Source organism: Melospiza georgiana, chromosome 4 (genome assembly GCF_028018845.1).
Source record: "Melospiza georgiana isolate bMelGeo1 chromosome 4, bMelGeo1.pri, whole genome shotgun sequence".
Taxonomy (NCBI): Eukaryota; Metazoa; Chordata; class Aves; order Passeriformes; family Passerellidae; genus Melospiza; species Melospiza georgiana.
This window is the reverse complement of record NC_080433.1, coordinates 7,236,991-7,253,699: the sequence shown is the minus strand read 5'-3', so window position 1 is coordinate 7,253,699 and position 16,709 is coordinate 7,236,991. Positions and strand designations below refer to the sequence as shown.

Genomic DNA, 16,709 nt, shown 5'->3' with positions numbered 1-16,709 from the left:
CCTCTGGGGATCTCAGCTCTCTGTTGTGACTCAGCCTTAATCCCCAGTTATTGAAAAGAGTTAGCAGCTCCTTGAAAGGCAGCCTGCTATTGAGAGACCTGACCTGCAGCTCTGCCCTCCCAGCCTGAGAGTGGGCTGAGTCAGCCATTCATAGGAATTTTGCCTCTTGCTCTGATGGGGGAGGAAGGTGTGGGTGACTGCTTAAGGCTAAGACTCAGTGGACAAAGATCATGGTGCAGTTCAGCACTCGGACATGGCAAATCTTGGGACCATCTGACCATCTTTGTATTTTCTTTCTTCAGAAGGAAACATTGCCAGTGAAGACAGCTCCCTCTCGGATGCCCTTGTTCTTGAGGATGGTATGTTGGCTGCTGTATGTTCTAGAAAATGGGAGGCGATGTGTGAACTCCTGATTGACACTCAAAATGGAATTACTGTTCTGTGTAATAGTCCACTGATAGATCCCAGAAGAAAAAAAAAGCTTGGTTTCCCCTAATGATTTGACTCTTTGAGTCTACTTAAAGCCAACTAGGACCAGTAATAGTTACAATCACACTAAACCTCCCTCAACTAGCCTTCCTCCACATTTCAACCCATGCGTTCTTCAAAGCCATGCTCTTCCTATGCTCAGGCTCCGTCATTCACAGCCCAAATGGTGAACAAGATATCCAAAAAACAGGAGGGCTCCAAAGAAAACTACCCACAAACCATTGAATGCCTTCCCATCAGCAACCTCACCCTAACAGGAACACCATTCCTAGCAGGGTTCTACTCAAAGAACCAAATTATCAAAAATCATCATTATGGTTTCCCCATAGTGTCTGACTCTTATCTTGTAGTCAGACATCAGGTCTGGAGCAGTTAATATTGCTGTGATTACTGCTCTGAATTATTTCAAAAGACAGTCTTAGAATTGCCCTTTATTTTCCCTTAAGTTTCAGTTGTTTTAAGGCATCACACCCTCTTGCTGGCCATTCTCTCTCAAAATGAGAATGTCAGCCAGTGCCCTTCTGAAAGTCAGGTCTTCAGGATGTCCCTGAGCAGAGCCAGGGGAATCAGGGCAGGGAAGCAGGCTCTGGAGGTGCATGGCATCTCTTGGGGCTGTGCTGCCATTGCAGGTGTCCCACAGCCATCTCCTCTCTCCCTTCTCTCCACAGAGGACTCTCAGGTCACCAGCACAATCTCCCCCCTGCAGTCCCCCCACAAGGGGCTCCCTCCGCGGCCGCCGCTGCACAGCCGGCCGCCGCCGCCGCAGTCGCTGGAGGGGCTGCGCCAGATGCATTTCCACCGCAGCGACTACGACAAGTCCCCCATCAAACCCAAGATGTGGAGCGAGTCATCCCTGGATGAGCCCTATGAGAAGGTCAAGAAGCGCTCCTCGCACGGCCATTCCAGGTGAGCCAGATCTAGTGAAGCTCCAGTGTAGGAGTGTGGGGGGGTAGCACGGCCGGGGCGGACGGAGACGAGAGATTTCTGAACCCAGGTCATGGAACTTGGGGTTTATTGCAGAGGGCCTGGGTGCAGGGCCCTGCTGGGAGCTGCCAAACACAGCTTGGAGCAGGCCCGAGAGAAGAGAGGGGCAGAGAGGATGGGAGGGTGAGAGAGTAAAAGGGTAAGAGCGTTAAAGGGCAAGAGAACGAGGTTCCCATTACAATACAATAAATCTTCTTCTGTGTTGAATATTGTAATTCTCTCTAACCAATCTAGTACAATATACAAATCCTGTAGCATTTGCATATAGCCTATAAGAATCATTACATTACCATACTGTGTTACATTTTAAACCCTAAAAACTCCTCTTTGGACCTCTTCTGCCAAGCTAGTAGGGTCTGCTCTGACCCTTGGACCTGTCTGCAAGCAGAGGGTCTTGTTTCATCCAAAGGGGATTACCTTCAGCTGGCCACACCATTGTTTTCCAGTTGTTCAGTAGCTAAGGTATCTCAGAGCTTGCTTTCAATCTCGCTTATAGTTTCTATATTCTCAAAATCTTTTGCCAGACAATCATATTTATAAGGCTTTCCTGTTTCATCTTCCCCAACACTCCAGCACAGAGATATTCCCTGCTTTCAGGAGGGACAGGTGGGAGCCATTTCAAAATTTACAAAGTTGTCCCTTACTAAAAGGAGACTTTTGGCCAATAGGCAGGTCATCAAAACAGGCTACAGCCACATGATTTCTGTTTGGTATCTCAGTGTTATTCTACAAAACATTTAGAAGGGTTGGATGGTGGATCATCTGAGGGCTTTGACAGGACTTGGCCTTGACCTATGGCACCACAAGGGCCGGGACACAAGCTCAGAACAGCAGCTGACCCAGCTCCCACTCGCCCCTGCAAGATCCCAGGCACGTGCCTGAGATCTGGAAGGATGTGTGGGAGCCACTTGCCCCGATTCCTGTGGGAGAGCTGAGGCAGGGTGTTTCTCTGCAGCAGCCACAAGCGGTTCCCCAGCAGCGGGAGCTGTGCTGAGGCAGGAGGCAGCAGCTCACTGCAGAACAGCCCCATCCGGAGCCTTCCCCACTGGAATTCCCAGTCCAGCATGCCGTCGACGCCGGATCTGCGGGTGCGCAGCCCGCACTACGTCCACTCCACGAGGTAAGTGATCCCGGCCCCAGCCTCACCCTGCTTACCCTGAAATAAATTGGCCTTGCTTTATCCTTCCCTCAGGGTATGGATTAATTCCCAGTTCAGGAAAGGACACTAACCAGTCCTGCTCACATAAGAGGCTCATGTGCTTGTGCCACTAGAGTCTCTCCTGAACTGACATCCTGAAATCCCTTCAGATAAACATGATTCTGCCCCTCATCCCTCTCCTGAAGTGATCAAGCTCTTCTTCTGCTAGGACCTTTCATCTCAGACTGTTTATAGGTTCTACAGGCCACTTTTAAAATGCATTTGATGCTACTGCTGAGTTCTGCAGTAAACTCCTCCATGGATTCAGCTGGAGAGAACATGTTGCTTCTTGGCTGATACAAAATGTTGAATAGTGTTAATTTTCCCTCGTGCATATAATGTTTGCTTATGTGTGATGTTTTCAAGATCAAGAGCAATCCAGCCAGGGACCCAGGTGGCAGTGGAATTTAGTCCAGGGCTGACAGAGGAAAGAGCTGAAGTGTGTAAGGGAGATGATTGGATATGTGGGGCCAAACTTGACTGTGATTTTCAGCAGGATTTGTCCAAACTGTTCAACTTCATTGCTCTTTTGCTTTTGTGGCAAGCACCATGGCCACTGCGGGGAGCAGAACTGATCCAGAGCTGTGTTCTGATCTCTGTCCTGCCCTAAGGGGAAGTGCTACCATCATTTAGCTCAGAATAAATCAAGAGTTATGCCAACACATCAGCCTTGGGCACAGACAATACAAGGCATTAAAGCTCTGGGTTAAATTTGTTACAAACTTTTGGCTGAGGGTACCTTTCAATGGTGCAATGTCTGTTAACCCTGGAGCCAAGCTGTATGAGAAATGAGCTTGGCACAGGGCTTGAAAAGTGGCCTTAACTGAGTAGGGGACATTTGGGTGTTTGAAACAACCATTACTCAGTCTGTAGTTCATTCATGAGCTGCATGCCCTTGCCTTAGCCATCCATCACGTAGATGTGTTTCTGCTCCTTGAATGGATGGGTGGAGCTCTTCAAACAGCTGGGATGAATAGAGACCTCCCAGACTTGGCCATGAGTCAAGCCTTGTAAACTGTGATTTGGGGTGGTTGCCTGAAGGGCTGTCACCAATGACATGCATCACCCATGGCTGTGCCCCAGCAGCACCAAGCTGCTTGGCAAGGGGTGACTTTTTCAATGACCAGTGGAGAAATCACAATGCTCAGGGCTAAGTGTGGACAGTCTGTCTGTCTATCTGTCTCTTATTAGGTGGATTGTACCCACGCAGGATTTTCATGGGCCACTTGCAAGGGAATCTCATCACATTTGTGGTCTGTGAGGTGCCAAGGCTTGAGGTTCCCAAGCTTTACCCTTCAGACTGGGCTTTTCCCAGGGTGGCATGCCACAGAGGAACTGGACTGGGCAGGGGTTTATGTCCCTCGTGGTGCTGCAGACTCAATGTCACCACCAAGGAACTGGAGAGGAACAGGAACAGGACCTAATCAGCTCAAGCCCTGCAGCAGGGAAGCAGATTGTATTGCAGGCAGCAGCCCCAAGCAGTGCTGGAAGGGTTCAGGTTTTCGATGCCCTCAGATTCCTTTGGTGGCTTTGTATACGGGCAGGGATGGGGAACAATTCAACCTGTTGACTTACAGCCTGCTTTCTTTCCTGGTGCCTGCAGGTCAGTAGATATCAGCCCAACCAGACTGCACAGCTTAGCTCAGCACTTTAGACACCGGAGCTCCAGTTTGGAGTCACAAGGAAAGCTCCTGGGCTCAGAAAATGAGACAGGGAGCCCTGATTTCTACACCCCAAGGACTCGTAGCAGTAATGGCTCTGACCCCATGGACGACTGCTCTTCCTGCACCAGCCATTCCAGCTCGGAGCACTACTACCCTGCTCAGATGAACCCCAACTACTCCACCCTGGCAGAGGATTCCCCGTCGAAAGCCAGAGAGCGGCAGAGGCAAAGGCACAAATCAGCAGGAAACCTGGTCTCTTCCAATTCAGGGAGCATGCCCAACCTGGCTGCGAGGAACGGGACGGGACACCACCGTGTCTACCTGCACAGCCAGAGCCAGCCCTCCTCCCAGTACAGGATCAAAGAGTATCCCCTGTACATCGAGGGCAGCTCCACGCCCGTGGTGGTGCGGAGCCTGGAGAACGACCAGGAGGGACACTACAGCGTGAAAGCACAATTCAAAACCTCCAACTCCTACACAGCAGGGGGAATGTTTAAGGAGAACTGGCACGGGGATGAAGTGGACTCTGTCAGGCTCACCCCATCCCGCTCCCAGATCATAAGGACTCCATCTCTGGGCAGGGAGGGCCACGAGAAGGGCTCGGGCAGGACTGCGGTGTCGGACGAGCTGCGGCTCTGGTACCAGCGCTCCACGGCCTCCCACAAGGAGCACAGCCACCTCTCGCACACCAGCTCCACCTCCTCGGACAGCAGCTCCCAGTACAGCACATCTTCTCAAAGCACCTTTGTGGCACACAGCCGGGTCACGAGAATGCCTCAGATGTGTAAAGCAACATCAGGTGAGAGCCAGGCCCAGGCAGGGGCGGGAGGGACGGGAGCCTCATTCAGCCCGGGTCTATGCCAGGTGTTACACCCCAGCTGGAGAGCAGTGCCAGGACACAGCATGTTATCTGGCCTGCACACACTGCTCACCAAGCCTGGAGGTGTAACATTGAGGGGCAAGCCTTGTCCAAGACACTCATAACTGGGAATGTTTGGAAACTTCCATGGAAATCATCACTTCTCAATGATTGGCTCAAAGGACAGATAGGGACCAAAGCCTGATTATTGCCAGGTCTTTCCTCAGAGTGCAGTTGGGTTTTGGGTGATGGCACTAGAGGCTGAAGGTGACAAAGCTATGGGAGCATCACTATTCATAATCACAGCGAGAGGTGCAATGAAGCAAGCAGGGGTTCAGCACAGACTAGGAGAATATATGTACTCACTGAAACACCAAAAGTATGAGAAAGGTTAAGTGGGGCATCCCAGCCCCTCCACCCCCCACGAAAATGTTTGAGCAATGACATCTTTGTGCACTGCTGAGACTTGGTTTTCCCATGCAGCTCCAATAACTCTGCTGATAATACCCTGAAACTGAGAGTGCTGCAATTTGTGCAGTATTTTGCCTCTGTGTTATGTACAGAGCATTGCTGTTAATATTAAACATATATGTTACGTACACCTCTGGGCTGTTAATATTAAATGGCAAGAAAACAGTCAGATTCATTACACTGAGAAGGAAGGCTACAATGTGTGTGAAACAGTCCAGGGTTAAATATTTACTAGCCATCAGTCACTCCTTGTCCAGCCTGTGTGGACAGATCAAGGACTTGCTAAAGATCTGAGGCACGTGGCTCAGCCTCAGCATGGAGACACCGTTGCCCCAGCTGCACTTGCCACTGCCCCCAGGCAGAGCAGTGCATTGTCCACCCATGCTGGCTGCTCTCCTTCTGCCATCCCAGCGTGGTGCCCAGTCCATGGTGACCCCCACACTGGCACCAGGGGGGCCCTGCACTCGCTGCCACCTCCAGTGAGGAGTCAGAGGCTCCTCGTGGGCCACCAGCAGCTGCCCAAGAAGGGGCTGGTTGATGTGTGATGCACTCACAGGAGTACCAGGGGTGGAAAACACACAACTGAGCAGCTGCTGGAACCATCCTGTGTCCCCCTATGAAAATCTGTCCTCCTCCCTTTGGTTGATGGGCATTTCTGTTCCATGCAGCAAGAGAAAATTCTGGAACACTGGAAAGCTTTTGGTTAGCCTTGGAAATTGTACCAGTTCAGGAAAATGGTGGGTTGGGGTGACAGCAAATAAAGATCACTGTTGGTCAGTCCATTCCCTAACTCAGCTGGGGCTTTAAACCTAAATTTGATACCTGTGCAGCCCAGGAATGTTCTGTAATCACAGCATGGCCTGACCAGTTGGCAGCATAGATTGGTTTTGTGTTCAGAGTCTGTTCCCAGTCACAATTATGGGAGGATACTGACCTCAGGAGCTGTCAGCTCCAGAAGCAGATTAAAATTTGTTTTGCCCTTTAGGTGTCATTTGGCAGCAGCTAAAGAATTTACCAGCAGAGAGAGGGGTGCCAGGTAGAAGCCTCCATCATTTCAGCTGATAGGTCAGTTGGGCTGCACACTGTCCTTCAAAGAGGATGAGACTTCTAGTCATGTATTACATTCTAGGCATGTGTTCAATTCAGAGGTCACTGTATAGACTTGAGGAGGAATAAAGGTTAGTGAGGTGGTTTTATTTGCTGCACCCTCACCAGGGAAATTCCCCCAAGAGCCAGTGCCCATTTATAGTCCAGCTTGCTTTTGTCTTGGTTCAGTCATGCTAAGCCTTCCTTTGGTCCCTATTAGGACTGTCAGCAAAGACAGGCATTTTTTACAAACGCACAGTGAAAAGGAGTTGTAGCTTTTGAAATCTTCACAGCAGTGTACTTGTCCAGGCTCTCACCACTGCCAGCCCTGGCTCCTGGGACATGGAGCATCTCCCACCACCCCTGGAAACAGGAGGCTGAGCCCTGGCAGGCTGAGCTCCTCCACTTCAGGATTATGGAGTCCTGAAGGCAGCAGTAACCAAGTTTCTGTGCTGGGAGAAGTGAGGTGTGTGCCAGGCAGGATCAGGAGAGCCTGGGTGGCTGGACTGAGCTGGAGACTGAGTGTTCCTGCAGAGCTGAGGGCAGATCCAGCCCGGGATGTGCAGCAGTGTCAGCACAGGCTCTGCTCCTGTGCTCAGGCACAGTCACCCAGGAACGGGGCGAGGCCTGTCCCAGGCTGTGTTTGCTCACAGCCAGACATGTTCCTGCTGGTCTGACCAGCTGATGCTTCTGAAGCACCCTGACCTTTGTGTTCTCACCTCACCAGTGGTTTTCCCCACCCTTGGTTGTTTTCCAGCTGCCTTACCTCACAGCCAGAGGAGTTCCACGCCGTCGAGCGAGCTCGCAGCCACGCCGCCGGGCAGCCCCCACCACATCCTCACCTGGCAGACTGGGTGAGTGGCTCTGGAGCAGCTCACAGAATCCAAATCCCTCCCTCCCAGTGAGAACAAGCTCCTCACACAGCAGCACAGCTGTGGGGAATGTCTCCCATGTGCTCCATAGCCTACATCCACATAGAGCATTTCCAGTCCCCACCTGTGCTCTCGTGGTGGTGGAGCTCTGGTTTAGGCTGAGCAAGACAAGGCTGAGTCATCCACACCCAGCACTGCTCCATGCAGTGTCAGATCCACAAGGAAAGGAGCCCTGCAGGTTCCTCCTGCTTGGACAGGCTCCTTCCCCCAGTCTTCTTCCTATGTTGAAATAGCTGATGTTTCTTTTTTAGCAGCCATCACAAAACAGGCTGTGCACACCAAGACTTTGTTGAAAAGGCAAGGTTCAGTGCCTGCCATACCTGTGTGTGCAGCAATCCATTTTTCTGCTCAGTTTTCCCCAGCAATGTGTCTTCATGACTTTTAAGGGCATCTTTTTTCAGCTACCACTAACATGAAGGTGCTTCACCAGAGTGTGAGGGAAGCATTACACACCCATAGCCATTACTAATGTAAATACAGTCATTGTGTTCTTTGGCACCTCTTTGCAAGGCAGGGAGTTCCAGGAGTAAATAAACAACCTTTTACAAGCTCCCATGGGCATTCTCTAGCACTCTCTGTCCAGCAATTCTGTCCTGCCATGTGAAACAAAGGTCATTTCCAGATCCCGTCTAACTCAGCACATCCAGTGGGATGAGACTTTGGTGAGATCAGCTAGATCTGACACTACAGTCCTCAAAATACCCTCATGCTGAATAGAAAACAGAGCTGATACCCTGAGTCATGAATTGGAACTAACTTTGAAAACATTTCACTGTGCAGCCACTGGAAAACCTCCTGCTCTTTAATTACCCATGTCACCTATGACCAGGTTTGACCTCTGGTTACTCCAGCACTGTTTGTGACTGCACTTTAAATTGGAGCTGAGGAGAACCATGACCACAGCCCCTTAGGCTTTCCTGGATTTTAAATTCACACATTTGACATCCAGTCTCACGTGGTCTTTGCATGTGCTTCCAGCTTTAGAACAGGAGAATGTTCTTGGTCCCATTTCACCAAAAGTCATGGGATAGCAAGATAGGCAAAATGGTACCTGCCTTAACCATACACTGCAATTTCCACTATTAAGGGTTTGAGACTAAATTCAAATCTTAGTCTCCATCCCAATTCTAATTCTTCTAAATAACTCGATGATGATCAGAATTAAAACTGGTGAGCAGCCAGCCGAGACATCTGTTTGGATAATCTCAGCTTTTCTTATTTTTCCATTCAAGCTGTCCTGCACCTTGCCTCTCACAGCAAAAATACTTTTAAGCTAAATTCTCAGCTGGTGAAAGTGAAGCTATCTATATTTATAGCCAAGGCCCTAAAAGAAGTGGAGACAAATCAACACTTGTTTTGTACCTGAGCACAGCACCCAAGGTGTGTGTGTATAAATACAGGAGTGGACCCAGTCTGCCATTAGATGCACAACAGATTCCTCCACTGCAGGAGTGGCTGTGCCCTCCCAGCACGACTCCACAGATTGACATTTCTCCCCAACATGTTTTTGTGTCACTAACTTTTCCTAAAGATGATTCATCAACTTGTTTCCCCACTGGATTAATAAGCTCGTTAACAATGTCTGTGTCACTTCTTTTCTTTAACATTTCCTCTCTCCTCTTTCCTCCTTTTTGGCTCTCCTTTGTTCAGAGAAGCAACAGACAACTCACCCACTATGGATGAGTCTCAGTCTCCAACCCACCAAAGTACTGATGAATAGAGGTATAGTAAGGGAACGTTTTGTTCTTTCCTCCTCCTGCCCCACACTCGGTGAGCACAGCGCAGTGCCCGGCCTCCTGCTGGAGCTGCCCTTCAGCTCTGTGCCCCTTTGTGTGCCAGCCAGCTCCCTGCAGGGCTGGGGAGCATTCCACCCTCTGTGCCTTTCCAGAGAGGCTGTGGCACTGTCCCCTGTGGAAGGGACTCAGGGCCAGCCTGCTCTGTGTCCCTGCCTTTACCTGTGAAAGAGAGTCGGGGCCAGCCTGCTTTGTGTCCCTGCCTTTCTCTGTGAGAGGGACATGGGGCCAACCTGCTCTGTGTCCCTGCCATCCCTGTGAAAGGGACTCAGGGCCAGCCTGCTCTGTGTCCCTGCCCTCCCCTGTGAAAGGGACTCAGGGCCAGCCTGCTCTGTGTCCCTGCCATCCCTGTGAAAGGGACTCAGGCCCAGCCTGCTCTGTGTCCCCACACTCCCCTCAGGCCCAGCCTGCTCTGTGTCCCCACACTCCCCTCAGGCCCAGCCTGCTCTGTATTCCCACACTCCCCTCAGGCCCAGCCTGCTCTGTGTCCCTGCTCTCCCCTCAGGCCCAGCCTGCTCTGTGTCCCTGTCGAGGCTGAACGGGCACAGAAGCTGGGGAGGGAACAAATCTGTGGCTGAGGAGAGTTGAAAGCAGCGTGGGCAGAGAGCTGTGGGGACAGTGGGAGCGGCCTGCTGGGGACACCAGGGTGAGCTCAGCAGCCCTGGCCAGAGCTCCCAGGCTCCCTCCAGCCACAGCTCCATCACACCTTCCTCCTCCCTCCCTGCCACAGAGCTGGGGCTGTTTGCAGCAGCAGCACCAGCAGAGAGGTTTTTTGGAACAAGGAGCAGCCCTGGCCCCATTTCTGTGGGAACACAGAGGGGGAAGGGTGGAGGGAACAAAAAAACCCTCAGAGTGTTTCTGTTTTAATTAAACTGCCATCGCTGTCTGACACTCTCATTTGAATCTACATCCATTCACAGCTGGCATCTGTCAAGTACCTCAAGCCCAGCTTTCTAGAGTTATCCCATAAAGCTCTGTGCTCCAGCACTGAGCTGGGAAACAAAAGGCTCTTTAACATGCAAATGTCAATGCCCTTGCTCAGGTTCCTCTCAGACACCAATCCCAGGGAAACCAGGTGGAAAACAGGGCAGAGGAAGAAGGAATTGCACCAGATGTGAGATCAGTGCTGTGAGGTGGGGAGGGAATGCAGGAAGCAGTGAGAATCCTGCAGTAAACAGAAAAAATATGCATCTCCTGCCTTTGGCCTCAAAACAGTCTCTACTTTGGAAGTTGGTTCAAATCAAAGTGTGAGGGAGAGACATCAGTTCTGGCTGTGACTGCACAGATAGAGCAGTCACTTTTCAAAAGATCCAGATTTTGACCCGTTTTCCTTTCAGAAGAAGCTCCACAGCCTAAGCCAGGAGCTGATGCTGGGTAGAGCTCTTAACATAAATAGCAGAGAAAATTCTTATGAATTGTCTCATCTACCCAGTACAGGCAAAGAAAAAGCCAGACAGCAAAACATGGTCCTTCCCACATCAGACCTGGCATGCCCTCACTAGTCCCCTCCTGGTGCATCCCTGGAAAGGCACATCACTCTGGGACTGCTCAGTGATGGACAAGGCTCTGCCCAGAGCAGAAGTGCTACAGAAAGTGCCACCACCTTCCTCCTTCATTGTTCCCACTGGGTGATGCAGCCCATGTCTGAGTGAGCTGCTCTAAGGAGTTGCTCCTTGGAGAGCATCCTATAGAAAAATCTGTATCCCACCTTCCTGCTGAGCAGGACAGCAGGCAGAGCCTCAGGCAGGGCAGAGGCACAGCACTGCTGCTGTACCCAGGGCAGGGGGGAAGAGGACACAGGCAGAGTGCAGTGGGGTCTGTGAATACCCTGTGTTCCTCTCCACCCATAACACAATGTTTTGTGCTCATGGCTGAACTTTTCACTGTCCTAACAAAGCTTCCTTTCTCCTGCAGGAACTACAATGATAGCTGTTTCCTGGATTCTCCCCTCTATCCAGAATTAGCAGATGTCCAGTGGTATGGGCAGGAAAAAGCCAAGCCTGGAACTCTAGTGTGAACCCCTGACCTCAAGTTAATCACATCAATGCCATTCTGAGATCACCTCACTGCCTCTCATTTGCCTTACCCAGATGCACTGTCACCCAGCACCAGCTTCAACTCTAAGCACTTTTCTCACGATGCAATTCCAGACAACATTTGTGGAACGCCGGCCCTGAGCCATGCACCCTGGCAGAGCAGCACATCCCCCTGCCAGAGGGTGCCCATCCCTCCCATGGCCACGGGGCAGAGAGGAGCAGCCATCTGGAGAGCCAGTTTCAAAACTGGGTTTCCTTTCCTTCCAAGGCTTCTATCAAAGATTAGTGTTCCACAGCATGTAACAGCAGCAAGAGTTCCATGACCTGCAAGCTGAAGCCAACAGCATTAGTTTGAAGGGGGTGGGAGCAGGACAGAGGCTGAGAAATGGAGACCATATTCCTGAAAGTGCATCTGTTCTGAAACAGTAAATCCCATCACTTCAGAGCTGTGTCAGTCTCACAATCAGGTCAGCACTGCCAAAGATCTCCACACCACCGTTGGCAGGATGAGTTGCTCAGCAAGTTCTAGCTACAAGAACATCTCCCTTCTTTAACTCAGTGGCAGCCACGACCACCCCCTGCAAAATGGCATTTCCTTCTTCATTTGGAGCCCACCTACACACAAGCAAAAGAACCCCCAGTGCTGCAGACACACCCGAGGTCTGGGCTGGTGTCACAGCATCGCTGTCTGCGAGCCACTCCTGGACTGGACACACAAGGTTTACAAAGGCATCACCTAAAGCAGAGGTGAGTACTGCACTCACAGCAGCTCTGTGGCTGGCACAGAGCCCACCAATACATGGAGAGGTTGGGATTGTACTGGTTGATTTGATACAGATAAAAATTGCCAAAAAAAACCTTTCCACAAGCAGACCTGGCCAATGAATTGGGATCTGTCTCTGCACAAGGGAAAGCACATCGAGCTGACACGGCCAAGCTGCGTTCACGTATTGGTCCCACTCCTCTTCCCTTCATTAGCACCAGTGTAGCAAAGGGCTCGTCACCCGTGTGCTGCCGTGTGGGAGAGCTGCTCTAGCCCCTGGAAGGCTCCTGGAGTAGGGTTGGACATCCAGCAGACAGGGAAATCTTCCCCTTGGGAGAGAGAGAAGGGGAAGCGACCGAGCGAGGCGCCGCACGAGCAGCACGAGCGCGGCCTGGAAGGAGCTGCGAGTTTACACGTACTTTAGAGCAATGCTTTATACATGTCAAGCCATGGAACTTCCAAAGGCCTCAAAGACACTTTTGTAAGCAAGGAACAAGTGCACAATCTAGGTGGATGTTGAAGCTGGCACGTCTTAGTCTTCACTGCGGTGCTATGCTGTTTTTATTGCCACTCGATGGGGGCGGCGCCCGGCCTGCCCCCGTCGGTGCGTGCAAACGATGATTTCCTATGGGAAAGGCATTAACAGAAACGGCTGGAGGGGGTTACTTTGTGAAAAGCAGAAACTGAAGTTAGCTTTAGTTTAAGGAAAAAGGAAAAAAAAAAAGTGTGAGAGTGTGTATGTGTGTGTGAGTGTGTGTGTTCCAAGAATAACAACAGCGTCTACCAGACAAAGTAGAGCGAAACGTTTCAAATTAAACACCACGACTTGGGGGGCTGCCACACCTTTTGGTATTAAGATTGCTGGAAAACTGCATTCCAGGCTTTAAAAGAGAATGGGTTCTGTGTAATTAGGCTTTGAAAAACGATGGGGTTTCTAAACATTAATGCGAGCAGCTCATGCTAATTCCTTTTCTGCAACTCACACCAGAAGTGTTGGCTTTGGTTCCCTGCACTGCTGCTTTGCATCCCTGGTGAGGTGGGGAGGAGGCCTTGCAGAGATCAGGCAGGACAGGCAGTTATAATAATTATTATATATATAAAGGCTGTTATTTGTCCAGGGAAACCTGTGGCAGAGCCAGGGCTGGATGGGGCTCTGAGCAGCCTGGTCCAGGGAAGGTGTCCCTGTGCCATGGCAGGGCTGGAACTGGATGATGTCACTTCCAACACAAACCATTCCATAATGCCATTGTAAGGAAACTCTTTTATGTTCACACATGAAGCATAAATGAATTATCCCTCTGAGAAAAACCCACAAAAACCCTGGCAAAGGGTTTACAAAGGTGACCACACAAACCTTGTGCTTCTGGGCCTCCCTGAAGCATCAGCCAGGAGTGCAGTGCACCGTGACAGTAATTGAAGCCTTGCTTTCAGTTCTGGAAGAACAGCCAGTGGTGAGATTGCAGCCTTTATCTGGACAAGCAAAATGCTCTTTTCACCATCTCTTTGTGCTTTGGGGTCTTTAACATGGGAATTATTTCAAGCTCCTAATTGGATTTTTAGCTGGATAAGAGATAGTACTGATTAATGACATTTACTGATAAAATTTGGTAGCTGAAGTAAAAGGATTAAATAAGGACCAAATTAAGCTACAGCAAATAATTTAGCCCAAGGATTTTTAGGGGCTCTGAGCAACTGTCTGTTTTCTTTTTAATTTCCCTGGTAAGTGGTTTGGGTTTGTTTTTTTTTTTCTGTGTACCTTCTTTTAATTAAAAAGAATTCAACAACAGCGGCACTATGAGGCCTCTGGGCACTACAGGAAGAAACATTAATTCCTCCAAGACCAGCTCTGCAGTTTTGCAGCAAAGGTTAAAAGGTGGCAGCCCTGAAATTAGGGGGGAGGGGGAAATAAAAATATTTAGCCTGAATTGCAAACAGGCTGGAGTGGAAGAAGAAGCTTTCTAGAAACGGATTGAGTTTTGCTTTGTGTTCTGCTTTTCTGGTTTGCAATCAAGGCACATGTGAGCAGCCAGTCTGGTAGTAAAGACAGATTAAGTAAAACAGGTTTTACTGTTTAGCTCAATTCAATTAAACACAAATGTACATAAAATGTTAATCATATGAGATTAACATATTTAAGTATAACACGGAGGGGCATATACATAGCTATTATAGACAAGCACTTGACTACCAACTTAACCCCTCGTTTACTTTTTTATTTTCCAAGGCTCCATCTGCCATAAAGCCACAACCACGTTCAGTCTCTGTGTCTGACACTCCCTCTGTGTGGGCAGGAGCCAGGGGACAGCCCCTGCAGGGGCTGTGCTGGGAGGCAGGGTTTATTTTTAAATGATATTATATGCAGTCGAGTGTTGAAAATGTTGAATCAGTCCAATTTGTTTTCACTCTGTATTAGTTTTAGTTTCAGGCATAGCCAATCCCCATTCAGGTGCTATCAGATGACCAGTTACTGCTTAGTTAACTAGATGTAAAGTTTTACATATATATTAATGTCAATAGTTTTATTACAAGTTGTGTAAAATGGACTCTCTAGTTTAAAAAAAAGGAAAAAAAAAAAGAAGAAAAAAATTAGGTCTCTCCTGAAATTGACTTTAGAGCATGGAAAATGATTTTACTGGATTCTGTTCAACTGTAATCAAGGAAAAAAATATGTATGTTGTAGAAAAAGTTGCAGAATTAAAAAAAAATCTGCTTTTAATTTATTCTTTTTGTATTAAGAATTTGTATAGTTACCTTTACATTTTGCAAAACGGTGTTGTCAACACTTCCTTATTAAAGCATTTTCAAAATGAAACCTTGCCATGGTCTCTTTGGGAGGGCAGAGCCCAGGCAATCCTTACCCCTGCCAGAGATGCTGCTCCAGATGTGTGCACAGCTGGCCAGGGTGTCCCTGAGGGACCTGCTCCTTGGCTGACTGCAGCAAACACTGGAACTCCCCCAGAAAAGCCCCAAAAAATCTCCTTCAGAGATCCCTCAGGATTCAGCACCCAGCACATCCATGCTGCCTCCATGCCATCTTCTCCCAAGCACCGGGCCCAGGAGGACCAGGAGTGTGACTGATGTCCCACCAGTGTGGGAAGCAAAGTCACAAATAATATTTACTTCCAAAAAACAACCTGAAATAACTAAAATTAATGCTCACTCACATGGATTGGATGCCAAGCTGTTTCAGCAATGCCAGCAGCTGTGGGACAGGCTGCAGCACCAGCACATTCCCCCTGCTCCAAGGAAGTGACTTCCCAAGGGAGCAGTGACTTCCCTGCTGGCTCAGTAGGGCAGCAGCGACCCCTGCACAGGGCTGGGGACATCACTGACACATCTCTGGTGTCCGCAGCACCCCTCAAAACCACAGGCAGCTTCCAGCAGCCACAGAGTCCCACATGGGGCTCCCACACTTCCCAGTGCTTCCTGCTCCTTCCATTTATTCCATGGAGCCTCCTCCCCTCCATTAAACTGATCCCACCCCCCTACCCCAACAACCATCCCAGCAGCACAAACAGCAAATAGGGAATTTAAGGCATGGCTCAGCTTCAAACAACAGCAAAAAAGTGTTAAAAAATAATAGAATAGAATAACAAATGAGTTCAAGTGCTTGAATTTCGTAACTGTTAAAAAAAATTCTAATAATCTGATTGCATCCCCCGTGGAGGACAATCAGATTGTTAGAATTTTATTATTAGAAGTTACAAGAAAAAAGGTCATTTATCCAATAAAAATTAAAATTCCACAGCAAAATCATCAGAAGCTGCTTCATAGAGAAAAGAAATACCCAAGCAAATGCTTTGGCCATTTGACATCACAGCAGCTTCTGTTCTGCTCTGTCAGAAACAATCCCCCCACCACCCAATAATTTTAGGAAATTCCCTGGGTGAATGGTCTCACAGCTTGGGAAAACTCAGCTTTGGGCTTTTTGTCTCCTTTCCCACCTAAATGCCATAATAAAATCCAAGCAATGTGGTTTTCTGCAGCATCCTGGGTCTAAGGGGCTCCAGGTAAGGGGTTGTGTCACTCTGTGATTGCCCATTCTGTCTTCATTTGGCACAATAACACCAGTACCAGGCAGGTACCAATGGTTTTAGGGCTCACCTTGCACAGGCCCTTCCACAGCCAGGCTTGGGGACGGCTCAGAGACTGCAGCAAATGCCCAGGGGCACTGAAGTCCCAAAACTGAAGTCCCAAAATCACTCCAGACCCCACCATGGTGAACTCATGACTTCATCCTAAGGCTGCAGTCCTGGGATTGAGCAGAGTTATTTCCGCCTCATGCAGGAATTATCAGAAATAAACATCTGGAAAAGCCTAGAGGGAAAAGTAAATTGCTAAACTGAAACATACCCTCCCCACAAAATAAAAAAAACCCCCAAACTGTCAAGCAGTGTGACAGCTGCACCACACCCACCCCTCCCTGGACTAGAC

General features: G+C 49.3%; 1 protein-coding gene across 6 annotated transcripts in view; it reads left to right on the top strand.

Moving 5' to 3' along the window:
* FRMD4A (FERM domain containing 4A) overlaps positions 1-15,087 on the top strand; it is a 372,469-nt gene extending 357,382 nt beyond the window's left edge. For 5 of the 6 annotated variants that reach the window (XM_058022117.1, XM_058022116.1, XM_058022115.1 and 2 more), the window contains 6 exons: positions 303-359; positions 1,158-1,395; positions 2,429-2,593; positions 4,275-5,134; positions 7,509-7,605; positions 11,391-15,087. In XM_058022117.1, the coding sequence (XP_057878100.1) occupies positions 303-359; positions 1,158-1,395; positions 2,429-2,593; positions 4,275-5,134; positions 7,509-7,605; positions 11,391-11,493 (1,520 nt within the window). In that variant the 3' untranslated portion in view covers positions 11,494-15,087. Of the gene's footprint in view, positions 1-302; positions 360-1,157; positions 1,396-2,428; positions 2,594-4,274; positions 5,135-7,508; positions 7,606-9,333; positions 9,406-11,390 lie in introns of all 6 variants that reach the window. The other variant, XM_058022119.1, reaches the window with a different exon arrangement.
* Positions 15,088-16,709: the final 1,622 nt, after the last annotated feature.